Below are 20464 nucleotides of genomic sequence, written 5' to 3'. Positions count from 1 at the left end.
CTTGCAGGCCTGACCCAGTCCTTGAGACCATTCAGGTCACTGTGGTGACCAGATCAAATTTGAATCAAGGTATGGGTGCGGGGGAAGATTCATAAGGAAGAAGGAAAGAAAGATTCATTAAAAAAATACTTTTTCAACTTGCAAGTAATACCGATACTCCACTAATGTTACATCTCTTTTTTGATATTGATATGTCTATGTAATAATATACATACACATATTTGTATATAACGCTTTACCTTAAAAACCCTATATTTGGGCCCAGGTATCTGAAGGACTGTCTTCTCTCACATCAACTACCTATGGATCATCATTGTCCAAGGTAATTTCTTCTTCAAATGCCATCACTGTCTGAGATGAGGCGGATGGTGACTGGGTAAAGGGCCTTCTCAGTGGTGGCTCCCTATGGAATTCTTATGTCAGGGCATTAACTGGCACCTACACATTAACTGGCACCTATACTTAACTGGCACCTACACATCTGTCTTTTCAGCACCCAGTAAAGATTTTTTAACATCTCATAAGCCTTTAATGTAGAGGCTTGGATTTTTATGTGGTGACTTCTGTGGTGTGGAGAAAGTGGACAGAGAGAAATCCTTCTCCCTCTCACATAACACTAGAACCAGGGGTCATCCCATGAAATTGATTGCCAGGAAATTTAGGACCAACCAACAGAGATACTTTTTCACACAATGCATAATCAACTTGTAGAATTCTCTGCCACAAGATGCGGTGACAGCCAACAACCTGGATGGCTTTAAGAGGGGCTTGGATAACTTCATGGGGGAGAGGTCTACCAACGGCTACTAGTCGGAGGGCTATAGGTCACCTCCAGCCTCAAAGACAGGATGCCTCTGAGTACCAGTTGCAGGGGACAGGGCTGTAGCCAGACCGCCGGCGGCCCATGTGCGGCCACGGCGGGTACCCCCGCTAGCCCTGCCCCCACATCTGATGTCTGACGTGGGGGCGTGGTCTGCAATTTAACTGCTGAAGGGGCCTCGCGGCCCCTTTGGCAGTTAAACTAAGGCTGGCACAGCTTTCTCAGCACAGCCCAGGAGCAGCTCTTCCCTGTGTTGCGAAGGCAGCGCCAGTCTTTTAGCTCCTGAAGGGGCTGGCCAGCCTTAGTTTAGCTCCCGAATGGGCTGCATGGCCCCCGCTCGGGAGCTAAACTACCGCCCCCGTGTCTGACATCAGACACAGGGGGCGTGTCAGGGCTGCTCTCGCAGCCCCTGATTGGTCAGCAGCCCAGGTTCTTTGAACCCATTGGCCCAATGGTGGCTCCGCCCCTGGCAGGGGAGTAACAGCAGGAGGAAGGGCATACCCTCAACTCCTGCCTGTGGCTTCCAGTGGCATCTGGTGGGCCACTGTGCGAAACAGGATGCTGGACTAGATGGGCCTTGGGCCTGATCCAGCATGGCTGTTCTTATGCTCCTATGACTTTTTCAAACTATTTTATCATTTTATTTAATTATTGTAGTTATATTCTTTTTTTTTTTAAGCGCCACCCTGGAAATCGTTGATTGAACGGCAGTATAAAAATATAATACATAAATACTATGCTGTAGCACGTTTTATTTCCCACCTTTCTTCCCAGGAGATCGAAATGCTATCATAGGATACCAGGTTATTTTATTTATTTATTTATTTAAGAATTTCTATACCACCCAAAACTTACGTCTCTGGGTGGTTTACAACAAAATAAAAACAAAATAAAACATTCGTTAAGACAAAAATGGGGGGGTGGAACACACATTACAACAATTAATAATATTTTAAAACAGCATTAAAACCAATTAAAACAACATTAATTAAAAGCCTGGGTAAAGAGATGTGTTTTTAAAGACTTTTTAAAAGCTGTCAGAGATGGGGAGGCTCTTATTTCACTAGGGAGTGTAAAGCCTTGGGGCAGCAGCAGAGAAGGCCCGTCCCTGAGCCCGTCCCTGCCACTGACGAGTCGGTGGCAGCTGCAGACGGACCTCTCCAGCAGATCTCAGTGGGCGGTGGGGTTCATGCCAAAGAAGGCGTTCCCTTAAGTACCCAGGGCCCAAACTCTTTAGGGCTTTATAGGTTATAACCAGCACCTTGTATTTTGCCTGGAAACATACCGGCAGCCAGTGTAGCTCCTTCAATACAGGAGTTATATGGTCTCTCCGAGATGACCCAGAGACCAGCCTGGCTGCCGCATTCTGGACCACCTGTAGTTTCCGGACTACGTACAAGGGCAGCCCCACATAGAGTGCATTACAGTAATCCAGTCTGGAGGTTACCAGCAGATGTACCACTGTTTTGAGGTCGTTCACCTCAAGAAACAGACGCAGCTGGCGTATCAGCCGAAGCTGATAGAAGGCACTTCTGGCCACCGCCTCAACCTGGGATACCAGGGAGAGGCTCGGATCCAGAAGGACCCCTAGACTGCGTACCTGTTCCTTCTGGGGAAATGTGACCCCGTCCAGAACAGGCAGTTATCTCCCATCCTGGCAGGTACTGACCAGACCTGCAAAGCTTAAGGCATATAATGAAGGGCAGCTACATTATATGCTTTCAGAGAATTCCTGAGGCCCACATGTGCTTCATAATTGTGAAGCTTTTATTGCTAGGTGGCACCCCATATATTATTATGGGACCCAAGCAGAGTCCGTCTTTGCAGCAAAACCCAGTTCTGGCCCAATATAGAGTGATCCCCGAGAACAGAGATATTGGACATCCCTTTTCTAATGGGTTTCTAAGTATCCCACTCAGAGGTGGAGCCGTGCTGCGCTAAATCTGCTTCTGTTTTTCAAGTTATTGTGAAAGGCACAGTCACCTTATTATCAAAGCATCTGTAACCCTGGGATTTTATTGTGGGTTATCTTGCAAAGATGGCATCATTTATCCCCAAAGGTAACCCTTTTAGATGCAATGCTTCATTAACCTCACACTGTAGTGGGATCTCCACGGGCACGTGTAGAAATTGTTTTGGTATCAAAATCAGACATGATAATGAGATTTTCATGGATTTATACAGAAAGTGTTTGACATCTTAATGAAGTATAGATTACACTTGCATTGACATCTCACTGAGAGTGCTGTAATTATATTAAATCTTGCTCTACTTAGTGGGAAATTATCCTACTTAACCATTTTGCAAGCGATAGAAAATTATCACCCTGATCCAGCTCTAGTTGCATTTTTAAAAGGTGCTTTTGTGTCGCTAGTTGTGCCAGAATGTGGATGGGGAGTCCACATTAAATATGCATCCCAGTGAAAGCAATGCATTTCCTAGGCTGCTGGCTGCAGGTTTCAATGGGGCCGCAACAAGGTGAGCCCTGGTGGGTCTCCTCCTACCCTTACCAATGGCAGTGGACATGGGTTCCTTTATTCTTGGTGGGCCAGCAGCAGCAGCAGCAGCAGCAGCAGCAGCAGCAGCATTCTAGCTTATGGCTGCTGTATTGTCTTGCAGTATTAAAAGCAATCCTTACACTATTCCGGTGTAATGATATATATGGCTATCCTAAGAGCTCATGTTCAGGTGCAGTAAGTCGCGAGACTAATTAAAATAAACATATTTAATTTATGTTGAAGTTAAAGTTGCCATCTTTGATTCAAACATGTATCTACAGGATGCACTGTGAAGGAGTGGAGTGGGGACACACCTAGGAAGGGAACCTGGTGGGTCTGGGGGTAGAGCTGGGCGCTTTCCAGATTAGACCCTGCAATAGGGTCACGATGTATCTCTGAAGTGTGCTTCCGCACGTCATAGGAACATAGGAAGCTGCCATATACTGAGTCAGACCATTGGTCTATCTAGCTCAGTATTGTCTTCACAGACTGGCAGCAGCTTCTCCAAGGTTGCAAGCAGGAATTTATCTCAGCCCTATCTTGGAGAAGCCAGGGAGGGAACTTGAAACCTTCTGTTCTTCCCAGAGCGGCTCCATCCCCTAAGGGGAATATCTTATAGTGCTCACACTTCTAGTCTCCCATTCATATGCAACCAAGGTGGATCCTGCTTAGCTAAGGGGACAAGTAATGCTTGCTGTAACGTAACAACACTGTCCCTACGCTGACAGCAGGGTGCCATTCATATTTCCAATGCCTTGTTTCGAATTTAATCACTGTGATATAGTGCTATAATGTTGTATATCCAGTGTTTAAAAGTTGCTATTTTTTCAGGATATTAGTTTTCACGAGACTGCTCCCCCCAGCTGGGCGTTTTGCGATTTGCCTGAACGGAAGCATTTTGCCGCTCTTGAGCGGCTAATCTGGAAAGCACCCTGGTGCATCAGGCGGCAGAGTTGTGGGTGAGTGTCTGTGTGAATTGAGCTTTTGAGTCTTAATGCCTCTTGAACCACATGTGAATATTGAAGGACAGAGTGGAGAAAGAACCAAGTCAAATGCAAATGGTAACTGAAGTACATTTTGCAGTCACATTGCAGCCAGATCTAAGTCCTCCAGACAAGAGTGCCAAGGATGGGGAGAGGGGCATGGGAGTGTGCAGGCTAGCCAAACCTCTCTGTGCTAATACGACCAAACGATGAACATTTATATACCGCTTTTCAACAAACACTTCCCAAAGCAGTTTACATAGATATGAATAAATAAATAAAATGGCTCTTAAGCAAGCCAAAATGCACCCTTAAGCAAACTTTCTGGACTTCTCTGCATTGCACTTGCCTGCAAAAAGAAGGCACTGATTGTAGGGAGAGTTCACGCCGTGATTAAGAGCCCTGGCCAGCCAGCCCACTCCCATATCCCCCTCCATGCATTGGCGCTCATCTCTCTACAGCTCTCAAATCCAGCTGTAATGCAAATGTAAAATGCTCAGTGGTTACCATTTGCATTTGTTTGCTTCCTGCATTCTGTCCTGCCTTAACAGTATTCACTTGTGAGTTAAAGAGTTCAGGGGAAGCTCAAAGCTCGACCTTGCAGTTACTACTACTACTACTACTACTACTACTACTACTACTACTACTACTTATATACCACTTTTCAGCACAAGTTCTCAAAGAGGTTTGCATAGTAAAATAAATAAGATGGTTCCGTTCCAAAAAGGGCTCACCATCTAAAAAGAAACATAGGGCAGATAGCAGCAGCAACCACTGGAGGGATGCTGTGTTGGGGCTGGATAGGGATGGATGCTCTCCCCTTGCTTAATATAAGAGACCCACTACTTTAAAAGATGCCTCTTGGCTCAGTTTAGCAGGAAGCCATATACACACAGCCATATACACACAGCCACTGACCCACTTCCAGGTCCCACTCCAGCTCTATCCCCTGGTCCACCTGGCTTCCAGGAACATCCAGAAGTGTGGGTTGCTGGCCTGTTCCCATTTGCTTCTCCACAAGTTGGTCCTCAGGGCTGAAGAAAGCTTTAGTGAAAGCTGTTTTAAGCCTTATGTGCCGGGGGGGGGGGCTTTGACTAATGGTCCTGTGGGCACATGTGAGAACTCGAGCTGGGCTGAATGTAGCACTGAGCGAAGTCACTGCCTAGCTGTCATTTCTCTTCTTCTGTAAGCTAAAATTTCAAATATCAAGCTGCCAGCTGGCCTCTCTTTGCATTCTGTTTGTTACCCAAATGCCAAACCTTCCTAACTTTCTCCTCTGAAAAAGTAGACTATTGCTTCCCTGCCTCACAGGTGTCTTTTGGGATTAATAATTCAGGAACGGTGACATGCGCACATCCTGTCCTTGGCAAATTAAAGTGGAGTCATTTTAATGTGCTCGGCAACCACTTTTAAGAACAAGAACCAAATAGGGATTTTGAAATTCCCTCTTATTTGTATGCCTATCATTTTCCAAATATTTCTGCTAAGAAGATACACTTTTATAACATTTTGTAAGCTAGAAACTTAATGAAAATTTTCTCTTTTGGCACCAGCCGTGATGGACAAAAAATTAGGACATGGCAAATTTCCTTGGCCAGGGATGTCTTGGACATCAGTGTGATGGAAAAGTGGGATACCTGTTTCTTAAATGCCGAGGTCAGCAGGTATAAACATAAACTATATACTACATAGAAGTAAAACATTTGTAATAAATGGAAGCCCAGAAAACTTCACAGAATTATATATTTTTGTTGTTCAGAAACTGAACATTTATGAATCAATGCCTGTTCTTATATCTATTTTTGAAAGAAGTGGAAATGTCATTATCCTTATGGAGCACTTGTGTGTGAGAAAGAGGTACTGGCAGACCCATAGATACAGTCGTTTCACAAAAATCTGGAGTAAAAAACACCTAAGGGGGTCAATTTCCCTCCCTCCAACTGCTTCAGACTGTCTCAATGAAGTGGAATGTTCACAGCTTCAGAGGGCACTTAATAGACAAACAGGCGGTTGGAGCTAACAGAATTCAGTGGTGAGGAGTGGGGGAAGGAGGGCTTGAACAAAGGAGGGCAGGAAATTTCTCAGCTTGAAGAATACTCCCTCAAGACAGCCACAACCCCCTCTGTTTCTGTTGGGAATTCTCTCTGGTAAGAGATACCCTTCTATTACAGCAGAGTGACAGAGGCAAAACACAGCGGAGTCTGCCCAGGCATGTGTGTTTGCTGAGAGCAAAAGAAACTTGGAGCCAGTTCATAGTTTCAAATCAATATGAGGAGTCTTTATTGGAGAACTCCATTCTAGATAGGAAAGTGGAGAGATAGTATCTCCAATCTAGCTAGCTGGATGCAGACATCCTGCAGAGAGAGGCAAGCATGTGTTAGAGGGAAAAGAGAGGAAGGAAGGGAAGGGAAGGAGGGAGGCAGGCAGGAAGGAAGTCCCTGAGAGTAGCAATCTACATATTAAAGGGATAGTGTCAGAGCAGTAGAGAGGAGGAATGAGCAATGTCTTGACCTCTCTAGCCCTCTGACTCACTAGTCTGTCCCCCTCTGTCATTGAGGCATGAGACAGCACAGAGTCCTTCCCTTCCAACAGCTTCGGAGGGGGAAAGGTGTCTAAAACTTGCTCGGGAATAGGCTTGGGTAACACACACACACCCCACCCAGGGATATACTGCAGTGTTTTGTTGTGGGTTCATACCTGTATAAAGAGATTTTTCATCCCACGAGTGTTAAGAAACACGAGGGTTTTCTTGGGAATATCCACATTGGGTCTGACATTACTTCACAATCTAGAGAAGTGTGGTACTGCAGGGATTCCCTTCCCATGCCATGAAGGTGATGTCAGAAGGAACCTTTTAGTAGATGATGGTAGGAACAAATAGGGTCAAGCTGAGAGACTCCAAGGTGAGAGACGGCAATCCTCTGCACATTTATTTAGCAGCAGGTCCCACCAATTTTAACAGGACCTGCTCCCTAGGAAGTATGACTAGCTTCACAGCCTTGCCACCTGTTTACTCTCTTGCACACCATCATTCTAAAGGGCATTAATGCAAACGTTAGAAATTGCCATTTGTGGCTTTCTATCTCTCCTTAAAATGAAAACAACCATTCTTGGCTGTACCTTGCTTTTTCATTAAAAATATTGCCGTGGGGCTACAGTTCAACGATGGGACTGAGCCTAGGTTTTGCGCACACAGGCTGGCCCTAAGCAGTTTGTGGCTTGTATTATTAAGCACCATCCACAATGCATTCCAAGAATGGTGACTGGACCATTCATTTTGAAGTAAACAACAAGCCAGTATTAATTGTGCAAGTAAAGCGCTGGGAAGACTCAGCGAGGTTGCCTGAAAGCTATGCCTTTGTCCTTTAATTTCAGAAGAGTAGGAGCAGGGGGCTGCTCCTCCATAAGGCAATGTGAGATTATGGCCTCAGGTGGAGAGTGTACCACGGGGCTGTGAGTGCAAGAAGTATGCCTCTCCGATGGGCATCACCTCCTCTGTCTCTACCTCCACCCCGGTGCATTTTCCCTCCTTGCCAGCCCTACATCCCTCAGTGGTGCCACCCCTTTATTTATCTTATCTTATGATTGAAAAAGTGTTTTAAATGGTTTTAAATTGCTGCCCTGATTCTCCGGGGTTTTTTTAGCTGCTTGAATTATTTAATTGGTTTTATTCTGTTTTTAACTGTTAACTTGTTTTAATTGTTTTTATCTTGTTGTAAATCACCCTGAGCCATTGTGGAAGGGAAGTATATAAATCGAATGAACAAACAAACAAACAAACAAAAAATATTTTGAATTTATATACCGCCTAATTTAAAATCTCAAGGTGGTGTACAAAATTAAAAACATAATACAGAAAATAAACATTTAAAATTCATAAAAAGATAAAAAGATAAAGATCATAATAGATAAAAACACATTAATTTTTTTTATTTTTACCACTTGCTGGGCTGACCTCATTTTCCAGGTGCACAGCAGCCGGAGGTGCACCTAGGTAATTTTGGAGCCTGGACCTAAAGGCCTTTGGAGACCCCTCCCTCCCCTGCAAATTAAGCATTATCATGCTCCACCAGGTGACCAGACTAAAGAGGATTGGGGGGCCCCAAGGGTGGTGGAGGCCCTGGATTTCGGCCCTGGACTTTGGCCCCGAAGTCCAGGGGTAAGAGCACCTCTGACCGCAGCTGTCACCTGATGTTACAGGCTGCCAGTGGCAGCAGTGAGGATTGGGTTTGCATGCAGTGGCAACCTTTCCTCACTACACTGCTGTTCTACCTCTCACACCTCACTCATTCTCTCTCTCTTCCTCTCCCTTCCACCAACAAACATGTCTGTTTTATCTGCTCCATTGTAAGCTCTGCCTTTGCCAGGGGTGTAGACAGCTCACCGGAGGCTATGGGATGAGCTCAATCAGTGGCCCCTGTATAGATGTGCACGTGTGCTAGCACATGCTGGCCATACCCCCTGCATATGACATCATATGCAAGGGGGCATGACTACCAGTGGCAAGTTAGCCCCCCCCCAGGCAGTAGGCCCCCAGACAACTGTCTCCTCTTGCCCTATTATAGTTATGCCCCTGCAGGCATGCTGCCTGTTGGACTCAATGCTTCGCTCACATGACATTGTGGTTAGGGCAGATGTATTCTTTCTCTGCCTCACTCCAAGCACTCCGGCTTGACTACTGCAATGCACTCTACGTGGGGCTGCCTTTGTACGTAGTCCGGAAACTTCAGTTAGTTCAGAATGCGGCAGCCAGATTGGTCTCTGGGGCAACCTGGAGAGACCATATGATGCCTGTTTTGGAACAGTTACACTGGCTGCCAATATGTTTCCAGGCTAAATACAAAGTGCTGGTTATTACCTTTAAAGCCCTGAACGGCTTGGGTCCGAGATATCTTAGAGAGCGCCTTCTTTTACATGATCCCCACTGCACATTAACGTCATCTGGGGAGGTCCGTCTCCAGTTACCACCGGTTCGTTTGGTGGCGACTCAAAGGCGGGCCTTCTCTGTAGCTGCTCCTGGGCTGTGTAATGCACAGAAATTCGTAATCTTAATTCTTTACTGACTTTCAAGAGAGCCCTTAAAACTCATCTGTTTGGCCTGGCCTTTCATGGTTTTTAATTAGTTTTAATTGTTTTAATGTTAACCTGGTTTTCAGGGTTTTAATTGTTTTGATAGTTTAATTGTTTTTTAAGATGTTTTAAAATTGGTGTTTATAATTGTATTTCTGTTTTAATTGTTTTTAATGATTTCTGTTTTTTAATTGTAAACCGCCCTGAGCCAGCTCGGAAGGGCGGTATAAAAATCGAATAAATAAATAAATAAAATAAAAAGAATGTACCCAACCGCACTCCAATGGCACGTGAACAAAGCACCCAGTGCAACAGGCAAAAGGACACTCAGTACAGAGAGAGCAGGGGCAGAAGTGTAACTCTCTCACACAGCCCCCCAGGTGTGGGGGAAAGCAGGACTTGTCTCTCGTGACCCTTGGAAGTGCTTGGGGCCATGGCAGCTGGAGGACTCTCATCCCCCTGTGCTCAATGGTAGCCACGTGCCTGGTTTTTGCTGCTGCTGCTGCCACCACCACCAACTTACAAGAGCCATTGTGGTATAGTGGTTAGAGTGCTGGACTAGGACCGGGGAGACCCGAGTTCAAATCCCCATTCAGCCATGATATATGCTGGGTGACTCTGGGCCAGTCACTTCTCTCTCAGCCTAACCTACTTCACAGGTTTGTTGTGAGGAGAAACTCAAGTATGTAGTACACCGCTCTGGGCTCCTTGGAGGAAGAGCGGGATATAAAATGTAGATGATGATGATGATATAATATCAAGCAGTGGCTGCTATGCACCCAGAAAGTGAGACCAGCCCGATGAGAGATGTCAGAGGCAGGGTGGCATCAGAAGACAGCCCGTTTGTTTTCTTTTGTCTCAAGCAGTGAAAGGCAATGCCCTTAGGAGAAGTCCATTGGACATAGAGAAAAATGCTTAGAGCTGTTCCGAGGAATCTTTTCATTATTATTCCAGGGCTGTGATGTGTTCAAAATCAGTTATGGGTTTGGTAGTGCAAAGGGTCAAATTAAGTTGTGGGTAAGGTCCAGTCTAAAACCCAAAGCTCTGCACTCAGGCAAAATATAAAATTTTAAAAAAACAAAACAAAACTGCCCTAGTACAGGAGAGGGGAGATACCTAGCTTGGCATTAGTACATGTGAAAAGGATCTCGGGACTGCAGTTGATCACAACTGGACGTAAGTCAGCAGTGTGATGCAGCCGCAAAAATGGCTAATGAGATTTGAGGTGGCATGAATAAAACCATAAATGAATAATACTTTTCATTTTATTCTGTAATGGACAGTTTCAGTTCATTCCACACTAGTTGGACTTTCACTGGAGTACTTTGTCCAGTTCTGGGTGCCATGCTTTAAGAAGATATAGATAAATTGTTACAGGTTCAAAGAGCAACAAAGATGGTCAGACGTCTGGAAAAACAAAATCCATGGGAAAAGATTAAAGGAACTGGGAAGGCGTGTGTACCCTGGAGAACAGAAGACTGAGTGGTACAAGATAGCATTTTTCAAATATATGAATAATTGACACATAGAAGAGGGCAAGGGCTTGTTCTCTGCTGCCCCAAAGTAGGGGTGTGCACAAAACTGGAAAACCCGGTATGGTTCAAGTAGAGCCATACTTGAACTGTCCAGTTCTGTGTATACTAGAGCCGGTCCCGGTCCGGCTCTAGTACGAACTGGTTTGGGCCCAGCTTGGGGGAGGAAAAAATTTTAAGTGAAAAAAAGGTGGATTTACCGCCATTGCTGGGCTCTGGGGGTGCTGTCGTGTTTGCAGGGTGTGTGTCAGCGGGGTGTGTTTCCTGATGCCCCCTCCCCTGCTGCCCCCTGATCACTTTCGGCACTTTATGGGCCATTTTAGGCACGTTTCGGGCTGCTTTCGACCCTACGGGCCTGCCTGTGGTGGCCATTTTGGAGGCTGCCATGCATATCCAATGGACCTCTGCACCCAGCCTCCAAAATGGCTGCTACCACCACAGGCAGGCTGAAAATGGCCCGAAACAGGCCTAAAATTGCCTGTAAAGAGCTGGAATTGACTGAGGGCAGTGGCGGGAGGGAGGACACCAGGAGACCTCCTGTAGCCATGACAGCACTTCTGGAGCCAGGCACTGGTGGTAAGTGAAACTTTTTAAAAAACTTAAACAAACCCCAAACTGGCCCTGGACCGTCCCAACGGGTTCGGCTCGAATTCGAAGCCCTCGAGCCAGGCCAGTTTGATGTTGGACCGGCTCGAGCTTGAGCCGGTTCACACATCCATACCCCAAAGGGCAGGTCTCTATCTAATGGACTTAAATTACAGAAAGAATTTTGGTTGAATGTTAGGAGAAATTTTTTAACAGCAAGAGCAGTTCAGCAATGAAACTAACTACTTAGGGTAGGCTTGCACAACTTCAGCCCTCTTTCAGATTTTGGACTACAACTCCCACAATCCCTGACTATTGACTAGTGTGTCTGGGGATGATGGGAGTTGTAGTTCAAAAATGGGAGGGCTGAAGTTGTGAGGCCCTGACCTAGGGGGATGGTTGACTATTTCACTGGAGGGCTTCAAGCAGGCAATAATCTCTTAGTAGATCTAGTTCTGGGTTTTCTGGTCTAGATGCCCGGAAGTCTCCTCCAACTCAAATGATTCTACCTGTCAGTCTTTGTGCACGGCAAAGTGTGTAAATGAATACAGTTCAAGGTTGGGAATCCCATGGATGCTTGGAAGTAAGCTTCACTGAATTGGATTTGTTCTTGAGGAAACAGAGGGAGGATCAGGCTGTAGGTGTGCTTACATTGGCAGTGGTACAGCCCCATCCTATGCTTATCACTCAAGTAGAATTCAGAGGAATCCTTCCCATTCCTTCCCTTTTCAGTACAGCAGACAGTCCGCAACCTTGAAGCCTCCAGCAGCAACCACTTCTCTGATACCTGCGCTACACTTAATGAGTTGACAAGCTTTCTTCAGTGAAGAGTCGGTTTTGTAATTAAGGGTCTTGTCAGTCCTCTCCTCCTCCTTTTTACTCTTCACAGGGATTCTCAACCTGTGGTACTCCAGATGTTGATGTACTACAACTCCCATCACCCCCAGCTACAATTTGTTGTGGTGAGTGATGATGGGAGTTATAGTTCAGCAACATCTGGAGTATCACAGGTTGAGAACCCCTGGCTTAGTACAGGGCTTCTCCGACTTGGGTCTCCAGAGCTGGTCTTGTGCTGGCAAGCATGACTTGTCCCCTTAGCTAAGTAGGGTCTGCCCTGGTTGCATATGAATGGGAGACTTGATGTGTGAGCACTGTAAGGTATTCCCCTTAGGGGATGGGGCCACTCTGGGAAGAGCAGAAGGTTTCAAGTTCCCTCCCTGGCATCTCCAAGATAGGGCTGAGAGAGAGTCCTGTCTGAAACCTTGGAGAAGCCGCTGCCAATCTGTGAAGACAATACCGAACTAGATAGACCAATGGTCTGACTCAGTATACGGCAGCTTCCTATATTACTATGTTGTGGATCTACAACTCCCATCATCTCTTTGGGGCATTGTGCTAGGGATTATGGGCATTGTAATCCAACACCTGGGAGCCCAAGTTTGAAAAACCATGGCTTGATGGGTATTCCAGATTTCATCAATATTAATTAAAATTAATTAATTAAAATTATTACGGCATTAAGTCCCATTGGGGTTTTCTTCTGAATGAGCAAACATCGGATTGCACTACATGTGGAAATCCTCGGCACAATTATCTGGGAGTACGACCTCTTGAAGCCAGAAGGGCTCATTTCCGAGTACATATGCAAAGGCTCAGTCCGCACTAATCTTAACGCAGACGAATAAACTGGCTGAACCTCGAGTTTCAGAACCATCAAAACCAACATCCTATCAGTTAACTTCCAAGTTCCACCCTGAAAGAAGGAAAAGGCAGGCTGTGTTCTAGACAAGAGTCAGAAAGGCTGCTTTCCTTAACTCCGCCTGGCTTTTTTTGGGTTGATATTCCTGTTATCTCCCCTCTTTTTGCTCTTTCCACACACCATAATAGAAAGTTGGATCTCGCCCGTCCCTTCACCACCTCGACCCGTAGACTTTTCTCAGCTCTTCGGCAACCCTCCAAACCACAAGATCCCTCACCCAGCTCCACCCTCGAGATCCCTACATGTATTTTGAAAGGGGTGTGGAAACAGGCTCCAACCCTCAGGAAACAGGCTCCAAGCCCACAGGATGGTTGGGAAGAGCAGCAGCAGTTCAGCCCAGGCAGGGATCGCAGCAGCAGAGGTAGCTAAGATGCAGGACGTAGTCAAATGTGTCAGTGCTGAAGGCGGAAGAGTTGCTTCTCTTTCTTGGGAGGCAGCCAGAATTTGGGGAAGTGATGTGCTGGGGTTCACGCCTATTGGAGCTTAGTCTGTCCTGGAATCCCGACTAGTTCCGGGTGTGTGTGTGTGATTATAATTAGACAGCGGTGAAGTGAAAAAGAGCTCTGTGAATGTTCAGAGCAGGAGCGGGCTTCATTTTTATTATAGATTTCTTCGAGTAGGAACAAGAATCGTTGTGGGCATCATTGATAATAAGTTGCAGAGATAACTGAAAACAAGCCAGGGTAGACCTAGATATGCATCTACATGTGCACGTAGCAACCACGAGAAAACCCTGTATATCTCATCTGGCTGGTGCCAGTGCAGGTCATGACCATGTGTTGCCACAAATAGGACGCAGATTTTGGTATTCTGGCTGGCAAATGCCATAAACGCAAACGCCTTTGGTCGCGAGCTGGGGTGCTCGCACAGGCTTTTCACGCACTTTCCCCGCCTCTATCGCGGCAAGTCGTACCAATAGGCGGGTCTAACCCGAATCTCCGAGCTAGAACTGCGATTCCACTCTTGCGGCATCATCACCCCACGCCCAATTAGTTTTATGGAACAGAGAAGAGTCCCTTGCACTATCAGCCGGGGAATAAATGACACCAGTTCTCTTTATTCCGTTGTTTGGCCTACAGATGGATCCTGCAGAAACCCATTGTTTAGGAGACAAGCAGCCTCTCTTTTCTTCCCCTGTCCAAAACATCAGCAGCAGCAGAGCACATTGGGTAGCTTGCTGTGTCCCCCGCCCCGTCTTGCCCTGCTTGGTGTCAGTGTTTTGGAAGTGATTAATGGATGGGTGTGGGCAAGGGAGGCAGCTTCTCCTCTCCTCGACACCGCTCGACAAACCCTCCCCACCCACCCCCAGGCAAGCCAGCTCCATTCGGAGTAGGAATGAGAGTTTTGCTGCGGCCTTCCATGGGAAATGGGTTGCATCCTAAATTGGGAGCGCTGCTGCTGCTGAAGCTGCAGAGTTGCACCCACGCGGCAAGCAGGAAAAGTCTCCCATCTGCAAGTCACAGAGAAAAGTATCCTCCGTCTCACGTCCCGCGCCAGTCGGGGGAGGGGGTCCCTGCACCCTCATTCGTTGGGTGTCAACACCCCACCCCACCCCACTCCCAGTTTCAAAGGGAAGCAGCCCCATTCCCCCCACCCCACCTCGCCCGCCTTCTAATGGGGAGAGGAGAAGGAGAAGGAGAAGCGGCGGCGGCGGCGGCGGCCCAAGCCACCGTGGAGTGAATGCGTTGTCATGGCAACTGGCAGAGGCAGGCAGCAGGCCGGCCCCAGCCCTAGCCGCCTCGGCTGCTCCTCAGTGAGTGTGTGTGGGTGAGAGCAGTGAGCAAGCAAAGCAGGCGAGAGGAGCCGCCTGAGCTGGTGGGGAGAAGAGATCGAGAGAGGCCGGCGGGGGTGGGGGGAGAACGAGGGGGAGGCCGGGGTGGTGGGGCTGGCTGGCCGGCTCCAGGATGATGGAGGACGGATTCTCCAGTTACAGCAGCCTCTATGACACCTCCTCGCTCCTGCAGTTCTGCAATGGTAAGGAGAGGAAAGTAAGATTTCCCAACCCACGCGCAGAAACACACACACACACGCACACTGCCCGGGGTGGGGTGGGGGCTGCTGTGGTTGGGGCATGGTGTGGGGTGGTGGTGGGGGGGAAAGAAGAGCGGTGATGATGATGCCCCGCTTGCAAGTCTTGGCGGCTGCCGACTGTTGCCTAGTTAGTTGCTGGCAAGTAAGGTGGATGTGCCGAGCAAGCTGACGACTAGGGAAATCCATACCGCCAGCAGCACCCCCCCCCCTCTTTCCCCAATTATCCTGCCTGGATGGAGGACAAGGGTTTATCCAGACGGGGCCTTTTCTAGGCTCTCCCTATAATCTTCTTTCGGCTCTGAAACTATGGAGCGGAGGAACAGAGGGCAGAGAGAGAGAGGCACAGAAAAAAGCTCTAGCACCACCACCCTGTTTTGCCTGACAGCAAGGAAAAAAACCACCCTCTTTTGCTTCTGTAGCGACGTCGTGCGTGTGTGTCTATAAGCCTGGGAGAGAGCGAGCGAATGTCTGCCGTGGAGAACTTTTTTCTGTTTTACAGGAATGCATAAGACGTGTGTGTAATAAAAGATTCACTCTGCTCGTTGCGGAGGGTGGAAAGGAAAGTGAAAACTCGCCATATTGTGTGTTGGGAGGAGGGAAGAAAGCTGTTTCTAGTTTTGGGTTGAGCTGTAGGGACCACCACTTCGAGAGGTTTTTTTGGGAGCTTTTAAGGCTTGTGCAGTTGACATGTCTTCTGTTTTACAGTCTTGGTTATGGATGAGGAAGGGAAGCCTTCAGTGGCTCAAGGAACGTGGATTTGCAAACAGTCTTTTTAATAAGAACATCGGATATTTTGTGTATTTCTGGTGATGTGTTCAATTTGTTTCCAATAGAGGAAACTAAAAGATTTATGGTTCTTCGTGAGGCTATTTTAAAAGTAAGCAAAAGTCTGTTTGGAGATGGGGGAAAATGCCTGTTCCTAAGTTCTGTAGTTTCTGGTGTGTTTCTTTAGGATTACGATAAATCACATCATGTGCTTGGATGGCAGTGTGACAAAATGCAGCTTAATTTACAGTAAAGTTTTACAATAAAAGTTTAAAAGACAGGAAGAGTCATTTCCAGAAGAGGGATTAATGTTGGGCAACTGGATCTATATTAATGTCGACTAAGAGTTAGTGTATCTTGCCAATTGAGCCAGACTAATGGAATAATTATTTTTTAAAGTTTAAGAAACTTTAAAACATCCATCCTAACAAAATATCTTTAATTGCACAAACATTTATAATAGTTACTTTAGATGACTTTGTTTACCTAGTGAAATGGTTATGTTTGTAAATTGCAGCCTCAAAACTTTTAGTACAGTGTAGGCAAATATTTTATATCTAGTTATAATTTATATGACTATATCTACAGAAAAATGTGAAGCACTGCTTTAGTATTATACATGATTACATTTCTTAAAGTAGTGAATGTAGCAGCTTTCTAAATGGGAACAAAGGATGAGGCTCCGTAAATCCAGGTTTGCACTACAGAAGAGACAGCTCCGTATATAATCATATAGGAGCTGAATTGCTGAATAAAAAATCTGGAGTATGTTCCTTTTTATTATTGTTGATGGTGATATATTATGAGAAGTAATGGTTGAGAATTAAATTGTCTGCTTTCCGACCAAGATGTAGACATTTTAAAATAATGGCAGAGTTCAAGAAGCACATTAGCTAATTAGTATTTTTGATAGATCATTCTTTATACCTATTGCTTTCTTCCCTCACAGACTTCACAAATAGCTCAGTTTATGCACGCCTTCCTCACATGTGCTTGGTTTCAGCAGGATTAGCTTGTGATAAGAAGATGTTGTAGAACTGGACCTGCAGTCACTGCCCTGAGGAGATCAGTTGATAGAGATGTACAAATTTAGGCCCATGAGGAAACAAATTAGTGAGAACATGTTACAGAGTCAGTTTTGAAGGAGAGAAGATTGCTTCATAGTTGTGTGGAAACTAGAGAATAGTGTGAAAGAAGATGAAAAGATGTGAATGGAGACCACGTTATGAGGGTCTTCTTTAAAACAAATTTGAATGGATCCTCTATAGAGGACAATAACATTTTAGAAGCTATGATCAGTGTATACTACAGCTCTAGGAGATGCAAGAAGAAAATGAGGTTAAAGTATACAAGGATGAGCAGTAAGATAGATGGGAATAGGTCTTCATGCTGTGAATGAAAAACTAACATAATTGATTGTTCATACGGACTGCTGGGACAAGAGAAGAAGAGGAATTAATATATATTTTAATAGTAAGGATTTTGAATTCTGGAGTTCTCTAAATGACTGGCAAAGGGAGGGAAGAAATTGTTTGGAACTTCTTAAATCTACAGTATTCAACTCTGGTTCTAGGGTACTATACACTTGCATTCTTAATATCATTTGATGGGGGTGCTTTCCTCAATATCTTAGTCTTGCTTGGCAAGTTTTCTAAATGTTTCTGCAAAAATATCTTCAGCTGGAATCTCAACATATACCCATATACAGCTCTCCGTAACAGATCTGATTATTTATTTATTTATATTTGTACACCGCACCAAACTTCCGTGTCTGGGAAACAACATAAATAATGGGTTAAAATGCACTTCCTATTTGCTTCAGGGAGTATGTTTTTTACATTTCCCCCTTCTTCTTGGGGACAGTGCCAGGAGGAGCCCCCTAGAAATCAGATTGGCTGGAGCAGCTTGAGTAGCAACAGTTCCAGCCAGAAAGACCAAAAGAGGAAGTTTCAGGCAGGGGAGGAGGGGCCGAAGGAAGCTCCCCTCTTTAGAGGATTCCCTGGCTGCTGGTAAGTCTGATATTTTACTAGCTTGTTTGTTTGATGGGAGCCACCTCATGGTGCAGCGGGAAGATGACTTGACTAGCAAGCCAGAGGTTGCTGGTTCAAATCCCCGCTGATACTGGGAAGCAGTGATATAGGAAGATGTGAAAAGGCATCATCTCAGACTATGCTGGATATGGCAATGGTAAACCCCTCCTGTATTTTACCAAGCAAAAACCACAGGGCTCTGTGGTTGCCAGGAGTTGACACCAACTCGACGGCATACTTTACCTTTTGTTTGATGGAAGGGGGAATGCAATCCCTGCTTTCTCCCTTCTGTCCCTCTTTCTGCCTTTTGCCCTTCCTTTCTGTTTTCTCCCTGCTTTCTGCCCTGGCTTATTTTGCTTTCTGCCCCCCAAACCTTTCTGTTTTCTACTTTTGCCCTACTTTTCTGCTCTTTCTTTTTTCCTCAGTGCTGGGAGGCTTGGGTATTTACTGGTGTGGAGGAAAAGGGTGGGGTAGGCTTCTGCCTTGGTGACCAGGTTCTCCCCTGCCCCCCACCGCTCCAGTGCCCACCAGCCACTCCATATCCTTCAGAGAGGCATTTATAATCTTTACTAGGCCTTCAACAACAACCCCCCTGCCAGTTAGTACAAGCCATGTTGGAAAATGGTTAAGAGTACAGGTGGTAGGCTGCACCATTCAAAGCAGTTTTTCTACACAATCAAGAGTCACAAACTGAAACTGATCCAGCCTGACCACATAAAGAGGAGTTTCTGGACACCTGTGCATTCGACTATGCAATAATTGTGGGGTCTGAGTCTAAGTTAGCCCCAAAACGAGGATTTTACAGTAGCATGAACAGTGCTTGATCAGTGCGTGCTGGCTGACTCTTACATTCTACTAGTAGAAAACCAGCACTATCAGTACCCAAGATTCTGCTTGATTCCCCTTGGTTAAATATGTTTTTGTTGTGCCTGTATTTGGTTTGATCCTCCTCCCACCAGTAATAACTTAAAATAGATAACCTACACATCCATTACAACAGTGAACCATCACAATTTCAAGTTAGTTCTCCTAGCCTCAAAAAGTATCCATCAGCTTGTGGGCAACAAAATCAGGTGGGAAACTTGTCAAGAAGTTTTCCAGAAGTTCTTATTTATATATTTTCCACATACAATTTTCCATTTCAAAGTTGTAATTCACTTTTTAATATTACTATAGCCACCTTTCACATTCCACCCACATGGTCAATCAATACATGGAGGGGGACCATGATTCCACTCCTAGCCTCCATGTCTCTGGGTTGAGTTGGGTTGCTGGCCCAGCTCCCCACGATCCTCACCTGTTCTGCTGAAGGTGAAAATGGGCTGTATGTGCACAGAGCCCATTCTCACATTCCACTGAACATGCAGAGGTCGGGGGCACAGAAGACCAGGTGTGATCCTCCCCCCCCCCCCCACACACACACACATTGACGGAATGTGTGGAAAACAATACAAATGTTTATACAAGGAAAGGTCTCTCTTGCTAATGTGCAGCTCCATGGATGTGCTAAAGCAAATTGTTTTCAGTACTTTGATTCCCCGCCCCTAAAATGTAAGAAGTGTAAAGTGCATGCTATTGAACTGTGGCATCTTAAAATATTTACAATTATTCCAACAAGCGTAATTTCTGAATTAAGCGTAATGTGCGGAGAGGAAGTGGGATCATACCTACCAGCCCTGCCCCCCAGAACTCCTCATGAATGGAACATTTAAACCAAATCAAGTGTGCTCTATTTTCTTTCCTAATCAAATATTTCTCATTCAATATTACTAAGATTTAAAAAAAATGTATACAGAAAGTAAATGTAATATTACATCAATGTTTAACTTTGTTTACTGAATATAAGCCAAATAAACCAACTAAATCAGATCCCGTAAGGGCTGGGCCATCCACTAGGCGAACTAGGCAGTCACCTAGGGCACCAAGTGGGAAGGGGCAATGATGGCCTGAGTCGTGTGCCATTTGGCAAGCCAAAAGCAGGGCTGGCCCACCTACTAGGTGGTCTGTGGTAACCACCTGGAATGGCACCCTATGGGGTGTGCTGTTGCTCCCCCACCCCCTGCCCCTGCGAGCACTACACACTTCCCACCATCCGAATGAGCAAGCAGGTATGCAAATGAGCAGATGCTCCCCATTCCTGTTGCTTGCCCAGCCACCCACTTGCTCTTGTCATCACCTCTTCCAGCGGCTTCTGGGCAGTCAGCCCGCTGCAGCACATTATAATCGTGTTGCTGCACTGCTCAGTGATGTCATTATAATGCTCCTGGCAGACTGGCTGCCCAGAATCAGCTGGCAGCAGAACAAGCAGGGAGCAAAGGCAGCAGAGCGGCAAGAAGTGGATGGGCAGGCAGGTGACAGGGATGGATTATCTGCCTGGCCGCTCAAACTGTT

The 20464-nt window shown here is 46.0% G+C and overlaps 1 protein-coding gene across 10 annotated transcripts in view; it reads left to right on the top strand.

Annotated features, from left to right (window-relative positions):
• The window catches only part of EML1 (EMAP like 1), a 212178-nt gene that overhangs the window by 104346 nt on the left and 87368 nt on the right, over positions 1-20464 (top strand). For 5 of the 10 annotated variants that reach the window (XM_053252774.1, XM_053252755.1, XM_053252737.1 and 2 more), the window contains exon 1: positions 11327-11479. The exons of 1 other annotated variant lie outside the window; for it this stretch is intronic. In XM_053252774.1, coding sequence (XP_053108749.1) covers positions 11356-11479 — 124 coding nt within the window. In that variant the 5' untranslated portion in view covers positions 11327-11355. Of the gene's footprint in view, positions 1-11326; positions 11480-14666; positions 15222-18033; positions 18053-20464 lie in introns of those variants that run through there. 4 more of the 10 variants (XM_053252765.1, XM_053252806.1, XM_053252789.1 and 1 more) reach the window with 4 other exon arrangements.

This window comes from Hemicordylus capensis, chromosome 1 (genome assembly GCF_027244095.1).
Source record: "Hemicordylus capensis ecotype Gifberg chromosome 1, rHemCap1.1.pri, whole genome shotgun sequence".
Lineage (NCBI taxonomy): Eukaryota > Metazoa > Chordata > Lepidosauria > Squamata > Cordylidae > Hemicordylus > Hemicordylus capensis.
This window is presented reverse-complemented; position numbering and strand designations above follow the sequence as displayed.